The following is a 13,707-nucleotide window of genomic DNA, read 5'->3' on the forward strand; positions in this document are numbered from 1 at the left end:
GAAGTGGCGGCGCCGCCGGAGAGCGGAGCGAGGTTAAAGCCGGCGGCCGACTGCAAGATGGCGGAGTGAGTGCGGTGGCGGGCGGGGGGATCGGCCTGCTGCCCTGGGCCCTGCCAGCATGAGCGCTTCTGCTCCGGGGCAGGGCTTTCTCCCTCAGCAGGGGCTTGCGGTGGGGGCAGTGTCCCAGCGCCTCGGTGTCCGGGGCTGCGGGCGGTCAGACGTGCAGCGAGGCAGCCCGGCAACCCCTGTGCTGAGGGGTGCAGCGCGGGCCCCGGCAGGGCGTCTAGGAGCGTCCTGCCGCGGGAAGGGGGGCCGGCTCTGAAGCGGCTCTGTAGGACCTGGCCCGCGCAGTCCCGCTGTCCCTGCCCTTAGCCTGACACGGCGGGTTTGTCACACTCGGCAGGCGAAGTGGGCCAGTTTGTTCTCTGTGCCAGGCTCTACCTGCATCCCAAGCGGCAGTGCATGAAGGACCTGTCAGCTCCGTGAATATGAGCTTCCAATATTTGCCTGTGATCAGATATCACTTAAAAAACCTTTAATGTGTTGGTCACTAATACAAATTCAGTATGATTTGGTGATTGTTCCATGTGTACATGTCTTTAGGAGACTGTTTTTTCGTGCTGCTCCCATGCAGTATAATCACATATTATATTATCCTGACAGATCTGCAAATGCCACCCATGAAGTCATCAATGTCACCCTTCACACCACGCTGGCTGCTACTACCAAACTGGTGGTACCTACACCTGCCAAGCCTATCCTTCCAGTTCAGACTGGAGTCCAAGCACAGCAAGAGGAGCAGTCTAGTGGCATGACGATTTTTTTTAGTCTTCTTGTTTTAGGTGAATGATGAACTGAAAGTCTTTTAATCTCTGTTAATTGTATGCTATATCTGAGGACATAGGTCAGCTTTCAGAATCATAGCATTTTATTTCTCCTCTGGTTTTTCTCTCTATGAAGTGGAATGTTGTACAGGCACAGGGATTTAGAAAGTTGGGTATGTAACTGCCTGAACCAGACCTGTAGAAAGCTGAGGTTCCTCCAAAGCAAGCTACACTGAGAGACTTCTCTGTGACAGACAGGTCACTTAGTCTTCTAAGTGGTCATTCTTTCCAGTAGCAAATGGAGAAAATAATAGGTATGGAGTTGACAGCAATGCAGAAACTTCTGCAGATCAGTTGGGTTAAAAAAACAATTGTCTCCTAGGAATAACTATCATTAAGTGTAGCAAAAAGTAGGAGGCTTCTGATTATTTCTAATGTATCTATTTTTATTCAAAGAGGGTTAATATTTTCTGAGAGATCAGTGGCATATTGGAATTTGGACAGAAATGAAATACCAAAACAAAATGCAGCAGATCAGAAAACTTCCGAGATTAAAATAAGATTTCTGAACATGTGTGTGTTGTGGATTTTAAAAAGGCCATTCATGGTAAAATTGTAGTCTGAGGACTTAAGAGCAGAGCTGTGATTTTTTTAGCTCTGTTCCAGCCTTCTTATCCAGTCTGATAATTTGATGGATCTTAAAAGCATCACCCTCAGGACAGGGGAGTTTCCTGAACAAAGTAATGCTGGTATGAAAGCTTATTGTTCATGGTTATTCCCATTCACAATCTCTGGATTAGGAGTGTAGGAAGGATGAAAATGAATGTGTGTACCATACTCTCAAGCCTGGATGTCATGAGCTGTACAATGGCCTTTAAAATGTTCTATACTGGAATAGACCCAGGAGCAGATCCGTTCTGAGCCGGGTTGTGTCAGAGCCAAGCCTCAAATACAAAGTGCCTGAAGTAACGAGTTATTCTCTGACCCCAGATTTCTATGGCTGGTTTCTCTGTTCTAACAGCACTTCCCTTTCAAAGCCATACCTCTGTTCCTCTATGTTCATGTGATCTGTGAATTCCCTTCTGTTTTGTGACATGCTTTTACTATGCTTTTCCTTAAGGGGACACTCAAATGTTCTTTTAAGCCTGTCCGCTGCTTTTTGCAGCCCCTTGCCTGATTGTTATACTTCTGATACATGCTTGCCAGATACAAACTGAGCAGTCTTACACAAGAAATTGGTGATCAACAGCTAAAGAATATATCAGGCTGCCATAATATTTATGGTGGTGGGAGTTACTTCTTAGGCTTTTTGTTTTATTGCCAAAGTATTTAAAAGCTGGTAGAAAGGAGCTGGTGATAAGATCTGCTGAATATGGATCTATCCCAAAGATAGGGGAATAGAACACAGGAATACTAGATGTCTTTACTGGATGCATATTTCTTATATTCAACAAGCAGGAAATTGGTACAAAGTCAGTAATACTGATAGACAGGTGACTAAAAACTGCTTGGGATACACGATGAAGGTATTGCGGTTGGCAGCCAAATGTCTGAGTTGCTTCTTAGTCTGAACTGCTGCAGTTTTTAGTCCAGCACTTTAAAGTAAGCACCAGTCTGAGTCTGCATTTTTGTACTGTAAATTCTGGTGTTTTGAGAACTGATTGATCAATATCATAGAATGACAGAATAGTTAGGGTTGGAAAGGACCTTAAGATCATCAAGTTCCAACCCCCCTGCCATGGGCAGGGACTCCTCACCCTAGACAATCTCACCCAAGGCCTTGTCCAACCTGGTCTTGAACACTGCCAGGGATGGAGCGTTCACAACCTCCCTGGTCAACCTATTCCAGTGCCTCACCACCCTAACGGGAAAGAATTTCCTCCTTATATACAATCTAAACTTCCCCTGTTTAAGTTTTAACCCGTTATCATAAAGATTGGCGGGGTGGAAGTAGGGTAAATATGTGGGGAAAGGAGCCCTGACAGTCTTTATGAATGAAGCCATCCCTTCTCACCATTCTGAACCCAAAGATTTGGCCCTGAACAAATTACATGCCAGTAATTGAGCAAATTACTGTTACTCGTAAGTCCTTGCTCAGTTTGTAAGCCAATCCATCTATTCATGTGCTCTTCAATTATATGCTCACTATGTTTTGTATGAACTTGGAGTACAAGATAACAAGTGGGAGAATGCAGGCATCAGTGTGATGCACATTCCCTAACGCTGTATTGGAGAGCAGGACAACTAAAAGCAATACTTGTATTTGCGAAGCTTGTACTTCTTTGTGACACTATATTTTCTAAACCATTTGCAAGTGGCTGTTTGGTTTTGGTTAACTAGAAGGAGCTGTTAAACCAAATCACTAAGAGAAGCTCCAAGAAGCTGAAGCTAGCTCTGCTTTAGGAGGAAGCTGGGCTAGATGACCTTGAGAGATCCCTTCCAATGTGATTTTTCTGGCTCTGTGATTATCCATTTGGGTAAAGGCCATCTGCTCAGAGGGACTCTGATGTGAAAGTGTATAGCTTTGAAATTCTAATTGAGGCCATGTGTACATATGTGTTTTATTTACAAAATACGAAATGTTTAAAAAAAACCTATTAAAACAGTATATCTCAGAGAAGGTTTTCTTGTAGGCTGAATTGATCTCTAGTAATATTGATATTTTTAGAAGGTAATTTTAAGTATGAAAATTTGCCTTATTTATTCTGTCATGTGTAGATCCATTTACGTCCTTCAGTGAGAACTAGGCTTGAACTAAAATTTGGTTACTTGCATTGGTGGGTTTCTACTAAATCGTTAGAAGTTTTGCTGCATGTATTTTAGAAATACTACTTAAAAGTATATTTTATTCTCTTCTAACACTTCTAAATTTACAATTTATTTTTTTCCCTCACAGCTATCTGCATCATATTGGTGCATTTACTGATAAAATACCGACTTCATTTTTTGCCAGAGAGCGTGGCTGTTGTCTCTTTAGGTGAGTAACCATGACATTTTTCTATTGTATTTGTGTTAGTTCAGGGACTATCAGTAATCTCTACATGAAGTAATGCTTTGTTGTGTGCTAACCATCACTAGAAAGACGCAGCAAACAGGATGCAGTGAAGAGAACAACCAATTCACAGAATTAAATTCATGGAAGAAACCAAGTGCAGACTGGCCCAGTAAAATGACACATAGGGATGTCACTACCTAAGTACTTTGGCAGCTTCCTCTATTGTTGGCTATCCACTGTAGGATAAAATACTTCAGCATTCCCTGGCAGCAAGAGTCTGGCCTTCTCTTTGAAATAGAACGTGTTTGTATTAGTTGCAGTAGCAGTATGTCTGATTATGTTATTTTAATCTGACTGGAGACTGTAATTGTATCCTGAAAACTCACCTCGACTGCCAGATACTTAACTGTCCCTGTAGTACTGTGACAAGAGCTCTTCCTATGCCTTGAGCTACAAGAATGCCAGCCTTAATGAAGATCAAGTGCTTACTTAATTTGAATTAAATTTGGAGTATTCCTAAGCCTGTAGTTTTATATTAGGGTAATTTCATTTGTTTGTATGTTGTGGCTCCTGATTTATCAATGTGTAAATAAGGAGGAAATCAGGCCAAATGCATTTATAATTTTCTCAGCATACTGTCTAACATAATATTTAAAGAACTTGGTCTCACTAATCCCAACAGCAATTTTTCAGCTGTCTCTAACTTGTTTGCAAGAATCTGTGGTATTTTTGCTTCTATTACTAGAGACATTTCCACTGACAGCCACTCTAAAAATACAACAAAAAGAGAAAGATGCTTAGGTTTAATCCTAATGTAATGTGAAGCAGTGTAATACTTGCTGAGCAGGTTGATTTTTCTACTTTCTCCTGGGCTTTGCTGGTACCTTCTCTCATATTTCATTGCTGTATTTTCACACAAATTGAGAAAATCTTAGACCTGTTACCTAGCAGAAAGAAAACCATGTTTTCCTGCAAGCTTGACTTTCTGAATTTTCAGATAAATCTGGTGCAGACCACATCCCATTACTAGCATAGAGAAAGTGTTGAAGCTTAAAGGGACATTAACTTCCAAGGCCATATTGAAGTTCTGGTATTTCTCTGCAGCTGAAAAAGTAATAAGCTGTAAGAAATCTGTAGTGCTGGTATGAATTTCCTGGGCATTGCACTCATACCTTATCTCTATAGGAGCAGCATCCACCAGGTTTCTGTGCATTTATGCTTCTGTTTACCACGGTATGACATAGAAAGATCAGAGCTGCTGTAGATCATCCTGACTTCAGAGACTATGCAGTGTTTGATTCACTAATTGACACACTTCTCTCTCCTTCCATTCTTACATTATTGCTGCAGACAGGTGAGATGTCTTGTGTAATACATCTTCCAGTATCTTGAAGGGTTCCAAAAGGACATTACCCTTCCTTCAGTATCCTTCCTCTTTGTACACAAAAATCCAGGTAAAGGGTGTTAACATGTTTGGTTTTCAATATGTAGCACAGCGTAGCTGTAGTCTATCTCCCAAACCAGATTACATGGTACCAGCAAATGCAATTCCACTAAGTGAAGGCAGTGTTATACCCAGTAGCAACCCAACTAACAGATGTCCTGTGTCAGTTAAGCTTTATTTATTTAGTTTATTGACTCAGTCATATTTAAACTACTGTCAGCTCTGTTGACAAGACATGGTATCCCTATAATCATTGGAATTGCCAGCTAATTGCTGGTCAGTGAGCCCCTGTTACTGGTAATGATCTACACAGCTGCAAGAGCACAGCTTGAGTTTCAAGTATCCAGTTTTGCTAGCAGTGCCAGAAGTGAGGTGTGTCCTATTTTGACTAATAGATTAAGTAAATGTTCTCAGGCAGTTGTTGAAGGCTAATAAATATGGCAGCAGAGAAGTTAAGTATGATTTTCACAGCTGTGTTTCCTCCCATTGTCTAAGCTGCTCAGAAGCTTTAGGTTTAGGGTTTCTAGGGCATGTTAGTCCCCTGGTGGACAGCAAGGGAGTGTATTCTCTTAAAGCTGGATTTTGATCTTCATCCTTAAAAGTTACTGGAATTTTATTGGAAAAATAGTTGTCAGAACAGTTCTTCTCTTTGATTTGTTACTGAGTTTTAGCATGTTCTCAGGGAGAATAAAGGTTGGTTGTAATAAGAAAATTCCTGTAACATTTTCCAAAGGATGAGGCTTAGATTAACTCTCACAGAGTTAGCTTTACGGTTAGCCTTTTGACAGAGCTGATCTACCTGATTTAATAGATGGCGCCAGCTGAACAGAAACTGTACTCAGTAATAAGAATAGTAATTCTAGTCATAAAAGAAGAGCAGTTTGTAACAATGTGTGGGACAGGTTTCTGCTGCTGTTAAACCCTCCTGGTGAGGCATTGTTTTGTGCAGCCCTGTCATGACTTTGCTTTAGCATAATCGGTTTAGTAGTACTGTTGTGTTATATGCAGGTAGAAATAACTTGTGCTATGTAAATGTGTAAGTTGTATGGCTCAGGCTTATCCTTTTCCCTTAATGTCTGCTGTTGCCTTTTTATATTCATTTAACTTTTGATATAATGAAGGGACCTCATCTGCCTGTGTCACTGTTGTTAGATTCAGTTTGTGATTAACTCTTACTCCAAATAAGAGATTGATAGCAACCCTTTGGTTAAACCTCTGGAGCTCACAGGATAGGGATGCCCAGCTTGTAGCCCACAGGCCACAGCTGGCCTCCTCACAGGGGTCCAATTCCACCAAGTCACAATGGAGTCCTTCCATGTCAGCAGAAGCGAGCTGAGGGATTCTCCTTTCTTTTAAATCCTCTCTAAACATAGCTTCATGTGAGGGCTTTCAATACTAATTCATAAAATACCAAAAGTTTCTTCAGGAAATACACTTCCTTAAGTCTGTGCCTTCAGATGTAGGCTCTGGTTGTTGTGGTTTGTTTTCTCCCCACATAAACTTCCTGTTAAGTGATAAAAGTAGTTGCCGCTCTGCACAAACTAGAAATGTTCTAGTCCTTGGCTTCTGACACAGCTTGCATCCCAGAATGGAAAGCCTGACTGTTCGTACTGAGACCTGTGTTTATATGGCATGTGAGTGGCCGTATCTGCATTCTGTTCTCCTTTAAAGAAGAGCAGACTTTTGATGTTCCTACATTTTTGGTTTGCTCTTCCTTTCCATAGAAATGATTTCATGGAACAATTATTTCTATCCTCTGGGACCAATGCTTTCACATATTTTTGTATGAAAGAAGGCTTAAGCCTCATGGCTTTGTGTGTATGACACATGCATCAGGAGTAATCCACGTGATGCTATTTGTAAGACTCTTGTGATAGCTACAGCATGAGAGAATAAAAACAAGAGTTTCAGAAAAGCATACTTTAAAAACTTCTCTGTCACTTTTTACCTTGGATTCAGTGTATTCATTTCTACATCCAAGTGTTTGACTACGAAGTCTCCATAAATAATAAACACAGATCTGGAATGTGACTAAAGACAAATTCCTCATAACTCCTTGAAAGCAGTTAATGACAGTTCATGAATTGTCTTTGTGACTTCCAGAAGAAATCTTGTTATTTCGGCATTTTCTGACGTATCTGAAGATGTATAGGAGGAAAGAGCAAGATAATGTTTAATCATTGAGTTTGTAGCACCCTTGATAAAATTCTTTTATACTCAAATGAATATTTCTACATGACTTAAAGGATGTGTGATTCATTTGGGAAACAGTTCTTGACAGTGTCTCCACCTCAAACAGAATTTGCTGCCTACTTCATTGCCAGTAAGTACTATGACTTCACTGAGACAAAATTCACATCTGTGGAGAAGACTGATTTCAACTTAAGCTGTGTTAGTGCTGCACATAGCATTGAAGTGACAATGAAGGGTTTGTGCTGTCACACAGATATCTAATTCATAACTTCCTGATTATTTAAGAAAGAAAGGTGGAATTTGATTTGAATGCAGCTTAGTTGAGTAGCATATTTTTGACTAGTTAAACCTGTTACCTTTATGAACCAGTGAACCCAGCACTCTCAATACACATGTTCAGTATTTGGATATCCCAAGTGACAGTCTTTTGTGCAGGAAAGCTATGGTATTGCATAACATGTTGGAAACTGTCATATATCAGACCCAAAACAACTTTGTCTTTCTGTGATTTAGGAGTGAAAAACCTGCCGCTTTATGTTTTGTCTTGTTTTCAATTTTAAAGCATTGTTGACCAAGAGTCGATGAACAGTGTTGTGTACTGTGAAAGTTTCAGCATGTTATCTCATTCTCTCCTAGGTATCCTTATGGGAGCTTTTATAAAAATCATAGAGGCTCAAAAGCTGGCCAACTGGAAGGTACATTTGAAGCAATTAATTTTTAATGAAAAGAGAACAATCCCTGACTGTAATATTAGCTTCTTTAGATGTAATTTCCATAAACTTAAGCACATGATACTTGATACCACAGCTTGGGCTTTTTCTAACTAATAAGCACAGCCAATTTGAGGTCCTGATGCTGCTGAACATTTTCTACACAATATTTTTTTCCCTGAGTAATACTTTTTAAGGTACCAAATCTGTTCCTATTCAGACACATGATAGAAGAAGGCAATGGGCATCTTTGGCATTAGTTACAGTAAAAAATATAGTAATTCAGTTATTTGTCTTGTGTACTTTTTGACTGTATTTAGTCCTCTTCCTCCTTTTGGAGTTAATTTTCATAGGAAAACACCACCACATCACCAAAGCAATGAACTCTTCGCTATTCTGCTTTAATTTAAAATCTTGCACTATTTAAATTGTAATTTTGTTTCACAGGATCAGACAGTTTATTAGGATTAGATCAGTGAACTGATTGAAATCACAGGGATTTGAATTACTAGTTTTAAACAGGATTTATATTAGGAAGCTGAGAATCTTGGGCTGAGTAGTGAATTTTAATCCTAGCTTGCAGCTCAGCATTTGTTGGCAGTTATTTCCCTAGAGGAAGATCTTTTTTTTCCTTTCCTTAGTTGAAATACATTAAAATGAATAGATTTTCAATGAGGTGTAGCTTTTTAATTACATATTATACTTCTTTTTTTGCCAAATAACTACACTAATTCTGTGTACATTCGTTTGAGTGATTACATAGTTCAAGAGTTACGTAGTGATACTGCATTTTTACATGTTTACTTATTAGAAACAGTGGGTGGTGCACTAGTTAGTGTGTTTTTCATTCCTGATTTATGTTAACTGGATTGGACTTAAAATTGAAAGTTGGTTAGGCAGCCACAAAATCAGCATTTTACAATAGCTTGGTATTGGTTAAATAAAATAATCTGAAAAAAATTCATATATGCAGGAAAAGAAGAAAAAAAAGCTTAAAGTTTCTTTGAGCACTGATTCTATAAACCCAGGAAATATTGATCATTGCTAGTGAAGTATGCAGTTTATTTCAGGTAAGCATTGGTCAAGTCTTGAGAGGCACTTGGGGATGCTGTGACTGGTTGCTCATGTTATCAGCTAAGGTAAAGGGTCACAATTAACCACATTATTATTTGCTTAGTTACTTTCACTGTACTAAAGCTTAGGTTTTAACATAGGCTGTCAATTTCAGATGTGAAATCTTCTAGTCAAAAATTATTATGCACTTTATAAAATGGTTTTAAATGTTTAAATATACTAGATAATTTTTATGTATCTGATATGGGGAAAAAAATAGAGTATTTAACTGCAGCCTATATCCGTGTACAAAGCAAATCTTGAAACATATCCCTGCCCTAAGACATTTGTAATGTTATTTCTAGCAATCATGCCTTACTAAGTCTTCAGTGGACCTTGTACTTGCTGATGATTCTTGCTATCATGGAAGATAATTCCAGTCCTCATGGTTTACTTTCCTGGTCTCTGCTTCAGTGCAGCACAAATAAAAGTCCTTCCTTTTCATTATTTCTCACCTCCTTGTCCAAATATGCTTTCAGGAGCTTTTAAACAGTGTAATTAATTGAGTATGTGGAATTTTTGTTCTAGCACAGTTACTATATGGACAGAATCTAGGTGGTATTAGCCAGTGATACATGGAATTGTGCATACAGAATATCAGGCTAGAGCATTTCTGTATAAAGGATGAGTTTTATTTTCTAAGTCCCCCAAATCCTTTAAGATGATTATCACTGGTACACACAGGAATGAGGCTTTAAAGAGATGAGTACTTCTTTTTGGAAAGCTGGTATTTTAACAGAACAGTCAATCAGCTGTTTAACCTGGCTTTAAACAAAGTAATCCTTGCTTACAAAGGTGACAAGTTCTGCTGTATTCAGAACTGAGGGGACTGGGAGGGGACCTAGTGGGTAAAGAGAGAGGCTATGATTAATCTACTTTCTGTGCGTAGTCTGCCAGCAGAAAAAGTCCAGTGTGCCAGTCTAGGGGTACAGCTCCATGAAGCGGTGTTAGCCAAGTGGTGAGATAGGTGACAAAGAGTAAGGTCACCAAAAAGTAACATCTTACTTCACAATAGGTTTCATTTATATCACTCTGATGGTAAAAAGGAACCCTCAGAATAGTACCATTATTTTACAGGTATGAAGCACATTTCCCAAGAAGAATCAAGCCTCAGACTCTTACCAGTATTATATATATCTTGAGCCTGTTCGCTTGCAAATGTACTAAGATGGGGATCTGATTTCTTCTTGTCAGGTGATGAGTTTTCTAGTGAAGTGTGCTTGGTCACAGTTAACTAGATTATGTTCGAGCCTGTGGCCAAGAGGTCACTGTTCCTTGACAAACCTCACAGGTTTTGAGACCGAGATAAAACGGTAATACTCTATGTGGAAACAGCAAGGCTTTTAAAACCTTAGTGATAAGTAACCTATTTTCTGTGCAGCTTATTTGGAGACAATAATTTAAAATAAGTAATGCCTAGATTTCTATCGCTGGATTTAAAAAGCCCGATAGAAGTAGTAGCCCTGGAGTATTTTACTATTCTTCAGTCTTTTATATTGTGATAAGAAAGGAGAAAGATTAATGCCATTTTCATTTTCCAACATTTTTGTTCTTTTGTGGTTTGCTCTCCTTAAACAATATCCTTTTTGGAAGATTTGATGTTATTTCCATAATTATTATATGGTTGAAATTATACTTCATTTTTGGTTTGCAGGAAGAAGAAATGTTTCGTCCAAATATGTTTTTTCTGCTTTTGCTTCCACCTATTATATTTGAATCTGGATATTCATTGCACAAGGTCAGCTCTCGCCAGACACTCATTTTAAATGTTGAGGTTTTGTTTGGAACACATTCTCCTGTTATCTTTGTAACATTTAGAATAATTGCATTGAATTCCATTATATTAGTCATTAGGGAATTGTGAACGCAAAATTTAAGCCTCTTCAACCCAGAATGCAGGGAGTGTAGCTTGTTACTGTTAACTGAATGTTGGCAGGGTATTAGGTACTGCACAGAGTTTGTTTTCCTTGGTTGGAGAGGTTTCGAACCTCATTGGAACTATACAAGAGCTGATGTGAAGGAGGCAAAATGGCAAGGAGTAGGATGAGAAGTGGGAGAGGTGGAGTCACTCCTTAGCTAGAGAAGGGGAGAATGTTTACAAGGCTTTCAGCCTTTGCGTGGAAGCCTGTATTTCTGTGGACATTTCTCACAGTGCTAGTCCTGCCTGAAATGGTTCTGGCCCTCCCTGTGTGCTTCTGCTTGAGCTGTGTTGCAGGAGAGGGAGTGAGCAGTGGACAAAATACCATGAATGGGTACCAACACCAAAGATTTTCACATATAAAAATCACAACCTAAGAAATGGACTAGCAGCTGGGAAGTTTGCAAGCTGTTTTCAGATGCTTGTCTACAATGGATGGATTAATTTACAGTTCTGTCAGGTGGGGAAGGTGTCAAAGTGCTGGTAAATATCCAGCTGTTCATCTGAGATAGGTTTGTTGTTAGGGTACAAGACTGACATCCTGTCCTGGGTATCGAAATTTTTGTTCTCCTCAAGGGAGCAGGCTTTTTAGGCAGAGGGTGTTGATGGATGTCCTGGGGTACTTGAAGCTTTATTATCAGTTCGGAATCAGAATCTAATTTAGATGCAAACCCAAACATGATTTTTCTCTCAGATTATTTTCACTAATTTACTTGCTTTTATTACTGTGTTGCAGGGTAATTTTTTTCAGAACATCGGTTCCATCACTCTGTTTTCTGTGTTTGGCACTGCGATATCAGCTTTCATTGTAGGTGGAGGAATTTATTTCCTGGGCCAGGTAAGATTTAACTGCTTAGAAGCACTTATCTGGTTTGCTCTTTGAAAGTCCATTTTTCAAGAGCAGACAAACATAGTGAAAGTGAATTCCTAGGATACAAAGTCCAGTTCTCTGCAGTCTTAGATGCAATATTATATACCCCCTTCCATAGGTATAGCGTGATCCATGTTGAAAGCAATTAAGACATGCATTGTGTTTTATTTACTTAGTCTTCCTCTTGGAAAGTGTCCAAAACCTGTATTCCCTAGAGCCAGCCTCTAATCTCCAGTATTAAACTTACTTGTTCTTCTGTCAGTAATTTTTGATTTGCTTCTCTGCCTTGGTGTTTCCCCATTTATTATAGATAATTATATTTTCTCTCAGGCTTCTTTCTGGTAGGCCAAAAAATTGATACTTTCTTCTTTGCCTCTCAAATTTCCATTCCTTTGATTGCCTTAGTTACTCTGCTCATCTCTTTCTGTTCCAGTCCCAACTGGTCTTCCCTGATTTTGGGTGACCAAAATAGTAGTAGATCGCTGTTAGACTGGGTAATGTCACTAGTGTGATCTTTTTCATTATAACAAACGTAGGATTTGATGAATAGTTTCATTTTTAAAAGCAGCAGAAAAACACAGTTGATTGTGATTTTTCTTTTTCTTTTATGTTTTGCCTATTCTTTCAGGCTGATGTAATTTATAAACTGAACATGACAGACAGGTAAGCTCTTGCAGAATGGTGTAGTGTGTGAAATGAAGCAGTCTTTAAGATAACTGTATATGGGAAATGCACTGTAGTTGGCCAGCTGTTCTGGTTAATGCTTAGATTCAACATGTGTGAAACTTATAAAGAGACTGAACACTTCTAAACCCTATTTATTTATTCTCTAATAAATTTATTTAGATTAAATTATATAAAATATAAATAAGTATTATAAATATAAATATATGAAAATAAATATGTTTAGTAAACCCTAATATATTTATTATCTATTTATTACGATCTTATTTCCAAATAGTATTCTGTGCTCAGTGATCTTTTTACACAGGTTTTTTAAACAACCTTTAAAGTTAAAACGTATAACTTTGGTTAGTCACTATTATTAATATATATGATAAGGGCATAACTTCCTTGTCCTTGTCCAGATCTTCTCTTAAAAGATAGAATGACTTTTTCATTATCAATAATATAGATTTTTCAAGAACTTGACAAAGATTCTAAACAGTTTCTTAGGAGTACATCACTCTACCTAGGAATAAAGTTTGTTCCTATCTTTTTGGAATCTGTTTATTTATTGTATAGCCAATACAGGAGTTCTGTTAAAATCTATAAATACCTTGGGTAGGAAGCAAGAAACATAACAAGTAATACATGCACAAACAGCAAAAGTCTTCCTCACTTGGTTCCAAGCGTTTGACTTTTACACAGCTGAGCAGGCCCATTGGCTCTGTACTGTCTATCTTTGGATTCCAAAGTAATGAAGTTTTAGCAGTTCCCTTTAAATATTCCTTTCTAATACTCCTGAACACGTAACACTATGCATGTGTGATACATGGTTTGGGCTGTGTCTGTAAAGTTGTTTGGTTTCCCATTCTTCTACTCTCTTCGTACTTAGTTGGAGTAAGATACTGATACTGTTGTTGAGAGCTGGGAGTTAGGTATTTCTCCAGCATCTCTTCCAGCTGGACAGCAACTT

At 38.7% G+C, this 13,707-nt stretch overlaps 1 protein-coding gene across 2 annotated transcripts in view; it reads left to right on the forward strand.

The window, feature by feature from the left end:
* SLC9A8 (solute carrier family 9 member A8) overlaps positions 1 to 13,707 on the forward strand; it is a 26,689-nt gene continuing 12,982 nt past the window's right edge. The window contains exons 1-7 of one of the 2 annotated variants that reach the window (XM_061441806.1): positions 1 to 65; positions 664 to 842; positions 3,721 to 3,801; positions 8,093 to 8,151; positions 10,934 to 11,017; positions 11,934 to 12,035; positions 12,697 to 12,731. In XM_061441806.1, the coding sequence (XP_061297790.1) occupies positions 58 to 65; positions 664 to 842; positions 3,721 to 3,801; positions 8,093 to 8,151; positions 10,934 to 11,017; positions 11,934 to 12,035; positions 12,697 to 12,731 (548 nt within the window). In that variant the 5' untranslated portion in view covers positions 1 to 57. Of the gene's footprint in view, positions 66 to 523; positions 843 to 3,720; positions 3,802 to 8,092; positions 8,152 to 10,933; positions 11,018 to 11,933; positions 12,036 to 12,696; positions 12,732 to 13,707 lie in introns of those variants that run through there. The other variant, XM_061441805.1, reaches the window with a different exon arrangement.

This window comes from Pezoporus flaviventris, unplaced genomic scaffold, assembly GCF_033815535.1.
Source record: "Pezoporus flaviventris isolate CSIRO_AGI_PZ_B2104156 unplaced genomic scaffold, CSIRO_AGI_Pfla_v1 ptg000213l, whole genome shotgun sequence".
In the NCBI taxonomy this organism is placed as follows: domain Eukaryota; kingdom Metazoa; phylum Chordata; class Aves; order Psittaciformes; family Psittacidae; genus Pezoporus; species Pezoporus flaviventris.